Source organism: Octopus bimaculoides, chromosome 16 (assembly GCF_001194135.2).
Source record: "Octopus bimaculoides isolate UCB-OBI-ISO-001 chromosome 16, ASM119413v2, whole genome shotgun sequence".
In the NCBI taxonomy this organism is placed as follows: Eukaryota; Metazoa; Mollusca; class Cephalopoda; order Octopoda; family Octopodidae; genus Octopus; species Octopus bimaculoides.
In genome coordinates, this window is record NC_068996.1 from 29,759,697 (window position 1) to 29,771,075 (window position 11,379).

General features: G+C 37.0%; 1 protein-coding gene across 1 annotated transcript in view; it reads right to left on the reverse strand.

Annotated features, from left to right (window-relative positions):
- Positions 1 to 10,801, reverse strand: part of LOC106867788 (sorting nexin-5) — a 110,755-nt gene extending 99,954 nt beyond the window's left edge. Inside the window, exon 1 of the mRNA XM_014912780.2 lies at positions 10,695 to 10,801. Within this exon, the coding sequence (XP_014768266.1) occupies positions 10,695 to 10,700 (6 nt within the window). The 5' untranslated portion in view covers positions 10,701 to 10,801. The remainder of the gene's footprint in view (positions 1 to 10,694) is intronic.
- Between the last annotated feature and the right edge of the window lie 578 nt (positions 10,802 to 11,379).

Here is an 11,379-nt window from a genome sequence, read left to right on the forward strand (position 1 = left end):
TATATATATATATATATATATATATATATATGCACTTACATGTACCTATACATACACACACACACACGTGTGTGTGTGTGTGTGTGTGTACATACATAAAAGCTTTAAGTTGGAAGCAACCTAATGATGCAAACATTATCATATCACATACTTAATGTATGCATCTTGTTAAATGCTAGTAGCTGGTATATTTCATCCAAGAGATGCCCCTTTAAAGATATATAGAGTTAAAAAATACTGTATATTACAAAACTAGATTAAATAATTCAGCCCTGGAAGTGAACAAGAATCATATATATCAATATTTCACAGTAATTTCTGCTTCATGGCACTGATGAAATATCAATATATGTTATTCTCATTCACTACTGGGATGGTTTCATTTTGCCTAGCACTATACATCTTTAAAGGAGCCTCCTTCAGATGAAATACCACAGTTTAAAAGCATTTAACAACACACATAGATTAAATACGTGACATTGGCAATGATTACATTAAGGAATTCCTTCTAACACAAAATCTGAAATTTGTTTTACTTGTGCAGTGCTTTTTCACATTAGCAGATACATTTTACATTGTCTGCATATACATTTGGTTGGTAATTCAAATTCATTTTGGAAGTGAGGTGAATATATGGCACTGACAAGCAGAAAATACTACAAAATATTGATATACATCATTCTCATTCACATTTGGGGCAGTTTCATTTTGTCTAGCTTTAAAGTAAACTGTGTTTTTTAACACTCTAAGTCTTTAAAGGAGCCTCCCTAAGATGAAATACCACAGTTATAAGATGTCAGAATTTTATAATCCTTCAAGAGAACATAAAATAATTCTGATTTGGAATACTGATTTGCGAAGCACATCACATGTAGCTATAAAGAAAAGCAGGTAAATATTCTTTATAACTGTATGAAATGTGCTTCAAAAATCATTATTCCAAAAAGATATATATAAATGGGTAACCCTGTGATGAACTGGTGCTCTGTTCTGGGAGAATGTTGGCTGGTCTGTCCTGACAGCACACTGGCATCATTCAGAACCTACAGCAATGTAAGGAATCACACTGTGACCATGACAAGAGCTATACAAAAAATCTGACATCTTGGTCAATCCAATGATATAGTGACATACACATGCATGCACGCACACACACACTCATACACACAGATGTAGGCATGACTGTGTGGTAAGAAGTTTGCATTTCAACCACATGGTTCTGGGTTCAGTCCCACTGTATGGCACCTTGAGCAAAGTGTCTTCTACTATTGCCTTGGGCTGAATAAAGCCTTCTGAGCAGATATGTTAGCCAGAAAATAAAAGGAACCTGATTTGTGTGTGTGTATGTGTGTGTGTGTGTGTGTGTGTGTGTGCGTGCGTGCATACATATGTGTGTACGTGTGTGTGTGTTCATGTTTTGCCCCAACACCAATTAACAGCTAGTGTTGGAGTGTTTACATCCCTGTGACTTAGTGGTTCACTGATAGAGTCTCATAGAATAAGTAAGTACCAGACTTTAAAAATAATAAGTACTGGGGCTGATTTGTTCAACTAAGCCTTTCAAGGCAGTACTCCAGCATGGCTGCAGTCCAATAACTAAAATAAGTAAAAAATAAAAAATACTATATACACATATATATATATATATTGATTGCTTGTAGGAACATTGTATTTCGTTTAGCCTCCATAATATACTACCAAGTGTATTAAAGGTTTATAAGTCAATCCTGTGTACCACTTTTTAGTTGTTTCCATCTTAAAATTATCTCTACAGATTTCCCTTAGAATTTAGAGCCAGCATTGAAAACTACAGCATTTTGTATGCAAGCACATCTATGTAAACAATGCAATTAAGATAGCAAAATAGATAATGAATGTATACACATATTTCAGGAGTTATTGCTTCTTCTTCAGCATCACATTCAACTCATTAACTATCCAGCAATACATTGCTTAAATAGTAAGTAGAGCTGTGTAGGTACGTGCCAGTGGCAAGGATGTGTTTAATATGCAAATTGGTATCCCCAATAGTGTTACATGCTGTAATTGAACACTGAGGGTCAATGTAACTGACAATCCCCTTTCCCCAAAATGTCAGGCATTGTGCCTATAAGAGAAAGGATTATTACTTATACTCTTTTTAGTGCTTTCATTCCTACTGAAATTTTTAAAAAATTGTGAATTGTTATGTGTATTGTGTGAGGGATGTCAGGTGTTTATTGAAAATGTCAGGAATTCAAATACTTTTCATAAATTTGTTTGCTTGAGTGTAGGGGTTGGACAAAGAATGTTTGGGACTGATCAGTTAAGATGTTTGACCCGTTTTGCGTGTGCATGTGCTTGTGTGACATACATGTTTAAACAAAAGACAAGTAACTTTTCAGGAGGATTAGCTTTTTAAGCAGTTTAGGTGGCAAAAAGGTCATCTGTTTATTGATTTCAGTGTATATAAAGAAATGTCAGCTATTTATTGAAAAATGAAACAGAAGACAAAAGATTTCTGATTGGTTGTTCTAGTTATGAAATGTCTGGCTGTCTACTAGTTTCAATAAATTTTTAACTTTAATCAGGGAAATCATTAAACAGTTGACTGTTTTTTGTTCAAAATATATGATTTTCTTTTATTTATGTATTTGTATGTATATGTGTGTGCATGCATGATGATTGTTTAAAGCTTATTTTTTTTTAGTTATCTGTTTCAGTAACAGCAAAAACATCAGCATCATTAATATGTGGTGATGGTTTGGTTTGGTTATCTCAAAAACTCATTTTGTAATAACATTCTCTGTGTTTCCATAGAGTTCTTACACATTCAATTTTAGAAAAATATTTTTCCATTTTCTTCAATTGTTTTGAATCATCCCTTAGGCTTTTACAGATTTCTAGGTATTCAATCATGGGATCCTCTGTAAATCTGCTTGTTTAATCTGTTGTTTATATGTTATTGCTCATTCATAAAGGATGTTTTCAGTCTGACTGATCCCATTTTCTTTGCAGGTGGGACAGGTTATGCAATATAAAAAATTTCTTGTTTTGCAGTTTATGTTTGCATCTATTTGGAAAGAGTATCCACTTTTAAATCTTATTTTGGAGCTGTAGGACTGGTGACCTCACCAGAAGTATAGGGCCAGTGACATCACACAAATGGCCAAGGGTTCTTGCTGGAAAGACAAGAGCAATGGAGGTCATGTGAGTAGAAAGACAATTAGTGTGGGCCTCTTTTGCTTTGGGGCTGTCACTCAAGATGGACATGGTTGCTGTGTGAGTTCAGGAAATTTTCCACTAGATTCTGGTAGGAGGTTAGGCAGATAGGTCACTCATGAACATATCCCATCTGGAAAGGATCAACATCACAAGAGGAGCTGCAAGGTAAGTGAGTTACATTTTTTTTACCCCACAACCCCAAGCTTCCTTGGCCTTTGTGCATTTTTTCTCCCTTTTCTGGATAATATATATCAACAAAAATAAGGATCAATAATGATGCCATCAGACCCTTCTGTGATGAGGGAGATGTTATCACCTGGATTCAGATAATCAAGGTGGTGGCCAGGCTGCAAGGCATTGAGGAAATGGCAGGTTTCATGGCTCCGTACTTGGAAAGAAATGCATTGGCATTGTACCTTAAAATGGAAAAAGTGGACTAACTGGATGTGGAGAAGATGGAACAGTGCTTACAGGAAATGTTTGTGGAAAGGTCACACTGTGTTTACCAAACTTGGAAAGGCAAGATGGATGGGAGAGTAAGTGAACATGTATGCAGCAGAAATTTGGAGATTAACCACACTCTTAGAGTTTACAGGGGAAGGCCTGGAAAAGTCTGAGTGGCTAGCATTTGTAAATGGCTTCCCCAATGAGATATCAGTGTGACTGCAACATTTACTAGGCAATGACATGATGTCTATGAGTGAACTCATCACTCAAGCTTGTGTGTCAATATGAAACGCCAAGCAGAATGTTATGGTGCTACCAGCTATGGAAGCCTACAGCATCAGGTGGTAATCAAAGAATGACTAGGAGAGAAGATACTCTGTGGAGTGCCTGCAAACATTTAAAGGCCTGTACTTTAAGTGTTAGAACCTGCACATGCTAAGGGGCTGCAGGAAGCCAAAGCCCAAACCAATTCACTACTGATGCAAGTAGGCAGGACATATTGTCAGCAACTGCAGTCAGGAAAATAATGAAAAGGCAACTATTGTGCCACTAGCAATCCCTGCAAGCAAACAGAGGTACTTATAAAGTTGCTTCCTATAATGGATGTTCCAGTTGTGAGGAAGGTGTTAAAAGCCCTAATGGACACAAGTGGTACAATGACCTTAGTGACACCAAAAGAGGCTAAATAGTGGAACAGGATGTGTAGTGTAAGACCAGTTGATGGCAGAGAAATTAGATGTAGAGGTAGCAGTGAAGTGGTGCGAGCAAGTGTGATTGACCATGTGGACTGAGACCATGTGGATTGACCATGTGGATCAAGTTGATGTGATTGTGGGCTAGATTATGATTGGCCACCTAGGAGGTATCATAGGTAGTGAAGATAAGGTTACAATTGGTGTTGCAGAGGTATCATGTGTCGTGAGTCTGTAATAGGTAAGTTAGGAGAGCCCTGAAGAGAAATGTGTTGCATACACCATTATAGACAAGGATCTTCAGACTGTATTCAACAGCCAGCAGTGGACAACTGAGTGGTATTGTAAAGGACACTCCCCAACATTAAGAAATAAGGTGAGCTGTTATAAGTTTACCCTGAAATGAGATGTTAGGAGCAAGTTTGAGGGAGAGGTGGAAGGAGGAGGTACATAGTGCTGCTAATGGCAGTGGTGCAGCCAATGAAAAACAATGTTAGATTGGTACCAGACTTGTGAGAGCTGAATGATTTTGTACTGTTCCATAAAGGCAGCAATGTTACTAATGTCTGGGGAGAACCATTGTGAAAATGGAGACAGATAACAAGAGCTTCCGCAATTGTCAACTTGAAGCTGGTATATTTACAGCTACATGTGGCTGAGAAATATGGTATCAGCTGGTAAGATATAAGGGCCAGACATACTGTTTGACTAGGCTGGGTTTGGGGCAGAATTCAGTATCAAAGGTCATGGCAATGTTTCCCAAATCTATTCTGGGAAAGGAGGACATGGTAAGAAAAAGCACCAATTACTATATTGATGACATCTTAGTAAATGAGACTGTGGTGTCAGCAACAGAGGTCATAGGTCATAAAGAAGTTTGAACTAACCACAAAACTGCCAGAGGAACTCGACTGGGGTTCATACTGTGAAGAGACAAGGCTGACATATTTTGGAGAGGAAATGAAATTCCGAAATTAGATACCAATATGAACAAACAAGAACTGTTTCCAATGTGTGGGAAACTATTGGTTTACTAAACAATTGCAGGGTGGATCCCAACGGCATATAGCTACATCAAGAGATAAAAGGATGGGATGAGCTGGGGTAACAAAGTGGGAGAGAGAGAGAGGACTGTGGCTATGATGCAGTGGGTAAGAGTGGCAGACCCAATAAGTGGAAGCTAATATGTGCCCAAATGGAGAAGGGAACCACATGGTGTGATGCTAACAGCATAGTGATAGAGAATATTCTGGAAATAGGGAGCATTGAGGTGAAGGATGCTACCTGGCTCAGGAAAATGGATGATTGCAACCACATCAACACAGTTGAATTGGACACAGTACCAAAAGGAGCGAATCTGGCCCTGATATAAGGTTGCATACTATCAAGATTTGAACAAAATCGGCCACTGTGTTTGCATGAGTAGTATCAGTGATCATTCATAAGAGAAGTGCCCAAACAAAAGGAGCAGCAGAGATGTTAATAAAGCACTGCTGAGGGATTCTGGGAGAGCTAACTACTGAATTCAGTCTGAAGTTAAGCATGGTCTTTGTGCCCTTGGAAAGAAATAAGACAGACATCCTAACCAAGGTTGGAAGTGCCAGAGTATTTGGAGTGGGGGATAGCTGCAGTGTGTTGGTTGAATGACTTGGAACTAAAGAGAGACTGCCTACTACACATCATGTGGGAGTGGACAGGACTCTATACCTAGCCAAGAAAGTTGATCCTGATGTTACTAGATAGTGCGTTCAGAAATTGGTTGAGAGTTGTGACAGGTGTCAATCCATCAACTCCACTGCAGGAAACATCTCAGTGAAATATAATGGGAAACAATTGGCAGTGGATGTGACTCACTACTGGCTGGGGATATATCTCTTGATGATTGACTGTGAACCAGGGCAGATGATAATATTGAAGGAAATCAAGATGGGGACTGCAGATGAAGCTGCACGAATCCTGAATGAGATATTCCTGGAGCAGAGCACCGTGGGTGAATTGCTGATGGACATCAGCACTGCATTTCCTTTGGAGGTGTTGAAGGAAATGCTTGATGAGTGGAACATGAATCACTTCTTCAGAGTGGCATATAGACTGAGTGGAAATTGGATCATGGAGAGACACCATCACATTTTCAAAGCCATGGTGGAGAGGGAACATATCTCACCAACTGAGGCAGTATTTTGGTATATGTCACCCAGTGAGGACAGGCTGATGAGTTGGTGCCATGCAGAGCAACATACAGATATGAATGATGACATCTGTGTATGGTATCACAGTAAACTGGAAAGAGAGAGAGACTGCCTTTGTGCAAGTAGGGAATGAAGCCTAGGTCAAGCCTTCAAATGCTTGTTGCATGTTTCAATGGGGGAAAAGGAATAGTAACAACTGTGAATTCTCAAAATAACATGCCTCTGGGTGGAATACCATATCATGTCTTGGGTGTTCACAGGATTGTCAAGTTGTTGGATGACAAAGGAGGAAAAAAGGATGCAAGCAGCACTCCGTCTTTGTGGAGATGACAAAGGGAGAGGTATCTGCTAAGGTGACTGGTGAATTTTGACGTAGATAGAGATGATGAGGTGATCTTAGAAATCAGGGAGGTATGTGGGGCTGGGGCCTTGACAGAAGCAAAGGGTCAGTGATGTCACATTAATGGTTAAGGGACCTTGCCAGAAGGATAGGAGCAAGGGATGTCAAGTGAGTGGAAAAGCAACTAACATGAACCTTTTTCACTTTAGGGGCTGTTACTTGGGACTGATGTGGCCATGTGAGTTCAGGAAATTTGCCACTAGGTTCTGGCCAAAGGTTAGGCATGCAGATCATTCATAGATATAGCCTAGATCGACATTAAAAGATTAAGCATATAGAACATTCATAGATATATCCCAGATCGACATTAAAAGAGGACCTGTGAAGTAGGTGAGCTATGTTTTTACCCCATACCACAGGATCCACTTTCCAAATAGTTGAAATGATTCCATATCTGCTGTCCCCACAAGCTATTACAAGAAGTTTTGGGTTATCTTCTGACATGAATAACATGGATTCTGGCCTTGTGAAATATTTCTTAAATCTTTTTTGGTTGACATTCACTGTTTATTATACAATTTTCTTTCACAAGACCTCTCATTTTGAGGATTTGAAATAGGATTGGTAGATTTGCTTTTATGAAGGTGGATATATTTGTCATTCTTGGATCATGTGGGTTGAGAAGGGGAATAATATTCTTCTCAACTTTCTAGATGTCCTGAATTGTGATATATCAATCTCTTTTAATCCTACTATCTATTTGTTTCAAGAGGTAATGTTGAAGTTGTAGAAAGCCTCTAAGTGCAAAGAGTCAAATTTTTCATAATTTTGGATTGCCCACAAATACATCTCACCACACAATACAGAATATTCCATTTGATGTGTGAGAAATGGCAAGAGTAAGAATTGAAGTGCTGATATGTGTCTGTTTTCTTTGCAGAATATATTACCTTGGAGTTGTATACTTTTATGTGGATGTCTAAAAGTGGTAGGTTACTTAAATTGGGACAATTAGTTGCAGGACACAATCTCCAGCATAACATTTATGTCATATCTTAGATTTACTTTGCCCACTGGTCCACAGTTATCTATGAAATGACATGGATTTCCTTAAACCCATTCCATCTATCATCCATAAGGAAGTAATCTAATGACCTTCAACAGTAGTAACTTTTATACTAATATATTACAGACTTTGGACCAAGAAAATCATATTTCTTTAGACTAAAATGTTTTTCTTGGTGACATTTTTCTCTTTCTCTCACTGAAGTGACATTTCTCAAGTCATTCTAACAGAGACTTTTAGGTATTTCTATGTTGCATTACCATTGCTTCTTATCTGTCATACACTGAATCACAACCCTTCATTGTAACATCCAAGCTTTACAATATATTTCTATCAAAATGTCTTCCTTTGAATTTAATATGAACCATCATCTTCTGTTTTAATCTCTTTGAGTTAGTGATTGCTGCCTCAAAGAGCTTTTGCAACTGCATTACATTGTTACATGTACACAATACAAATTTTGTGACATCCAACATCTAAATGATAAGCAACCATACACTTTTCACATAGAGAACTTTTGTCAGACACTGCAAAGCAAGTACAATAAAGAAATACTGAACAAAAGTATACAAAAATAGAGAACAAGAAATTTTCTCCATAAACATTCTACAAATCTGTTACTTGAAGCACTTTTTACTAAAATGATATCTTCATTGTTAAAAAGATTAATTTTAGCAAGAAAAACAATGGACATTTCACTGTTTTTTCTCACAATATTTTTATTGATTGTGCTTGATTTTCTTTTGAAACAGCAATGTCTTGAATGAAACATTCTCATTTTTTCCATTCATCTCTTATTTTCACTTGCTTTATGTACACTCATTCATATTGACATGAATACTTACATGTTTTTTTATGCAGTTGTTGTACACACCACTTGCATACACATGATGGTAACTAACTTTGTCATTCGATTTTTTCATGACAAGTTTAGCTCTGGGAGTGGTTCATGATGGACACCTGATACAACTTTTAAATTCAAGCTTTAGTATAACTAACTCTCCCATGAATTCTACAATCTTGCAGACTTGCATCTTTTCCTACCTGTAATCTTGCTTTTGATGTCATCAGTTATTTTTGCACCAATCTTACACACACATGCTCTTTACACTATTATTTTGTCATTTGCAATTTTTCTATCTGTTTTTGCATGAATGCTTTTTTATCATGGGACCCACATTCTTTACTGTACTCTCTGTTAGTTTAGGCAACATATATGCATACATTTTAATGTGCCTCCAGTGGTTAGTTCCAGCTCTAAGTCAATGTTAAGCTTTAAATCCTAACACCATTCTGTTGGATACTATATAAGAGGCATTTCATATTGTACTGCTTCGTTTTTTTCATTTATCAGACATCAGTTATGTTTTATATTGGTGAAAAAGTGAGGAGCTCAAGTTTGAACTCACTATACATTTTACTTTGTGGTGAAATCTTAGAGTGTGTTGACATCTTGGCTAGAAGGCCATATGTGTGACAGCAGGATTTCTATGACTTTACCGGCACAAATTTCTGGCTTCCTAATCTCCTTGGTTGTAATCCCATGAATTCTACTGTGTAAGGTGTAGTTGAGAAAGATATCAACTGCTCCACTCAGGCTGCAGCACCAAGGCCAAGCTGGTGGCCAATATCAAGGAGGTGTTCAAAGATCTTCCCAGAGACACAGTGAGGAATGCCTGTGCCAGGTTCTGGAGCTGTTTTGAGGGCATCTACTTTGAGTAAAATGTTAGCAATAATCTAGTAGACATTTTCTGATTTTTTATAATACCTTGGATGGAATATTGAGTTTTCTTTTCCTTTAATGCACACTGTCAGATTTAGCCCGAATATCCTGTGTGCATATATATATCTTTCTAAGCCATCATCTGAAACTGCTCAGTATGTCCATGAACTCACCAACTTACATCTTTTACAAAAAAAATCTCTCAGATTTCTTCAGTTAACTATTTGGTGATGAAATTTCCAATTACCTCTCTGGGAAATCAGATCAACATGAATTAATACAATAACTTCATTGTTGCCCATAAGACTATAATTGTACAGTTAGTCATTCTGGCATCTCTGGTGCACTATTTTCTTTGTATTAATATATCTCAGATATTTACCAAAAGTATCAAAATGATGTACCAATTGTTTTCTGAGGGAACACTCATTTTCCAAAAGTATTATCTGACTAGGATCAGGTAGGTATTACAAACTGGCTTGTTGGACGAGATATTTTTACCAATGTATTTATACAGCGAAACGTTAAATTTCTCTCTCTCTATATATATATATAGAGAGAGAGATAGATAGATAGATAGATAGATAGATAGATAGATAGATAGATAGATATCAAGCGCACACGCATAGGCACAGAATATTAAAAGTTTAAAGCTAGATGATGTTTCAAATGAATTCATAGACCCGATGTACTTAAGTGGGCGTGTACTCAAAATTTTTTTATCAGTATTTTGCTTTACAAAAACCATTGTAAATACACGGATCTCAAAGAAATTCATTAATGAAGCAATACATTTCATGATATTATATGAAATAAACAATATGTGTATGTGTACACAGAGTAAACAACAGGTGCAATGAAGAAAGACAACGTAAACAGTACGAAGAGTATTTAAATGTTAGTGTAAATATAAATTTGAAGAATTATTATTAAGAAAATATTAACAGACCACTTATTTATGTTCATATATACATTTCAGAATACAAGAAGATTAAAAGAACGAGAGAAGTATTAAGAGAATTTAGCAACATACCTTCATTGTAAAAGTTGCTGTTGGGACAGAAAGTTTATAACTGTTAAGAGAAAAACTGAACCAACCGGGTTATTAGGGGAAGTAACTCTAGAGTGTTTGAACAAGAACATGTTTATCGAAATAAGTTCCTCGTGGCTAGATGACAATATTTACCTTTGAACTTCGACCTCTCCAATAGTTAAGAGTTAATTAAAGAAGATTGTCATCAGGCATTTATTTGTTATGTTCATGATAACTGTTTATATCAAAATATAAACTGCTACGGTAAATTAGTGACGCAATAACCGCGCTTTTGTTTCAATGCTTTATTACATTAGAAAATATCATTATTGTCGTTTAACGTCCGTTCCATACTAGCTTTGATTGGACAATATTTCAATAGATTTTAGCTAACACACGATGTATAGACATATAGGCTTTTTCTTTTACATACATGCGTCTATACATAGTTGCTTTCTCGTATACGAACAAAACTATTGCTAGAAAGAATCAGTGAAATGAGTTATTGATGATGCAATGTGAGGCCCTTGTGTGACTCTTGAGCCTGGTCAAAAACGGGCACATTCTGTTGTATAATACACAGCTGTGCTGACTGCCAGAGGGAATAGGTGCCACAGTATGAAGTCTTTTGACATGCCTTTTCAATCCTCTGACTGAAAACCAGACTTTTCCACAAGTTGCATAT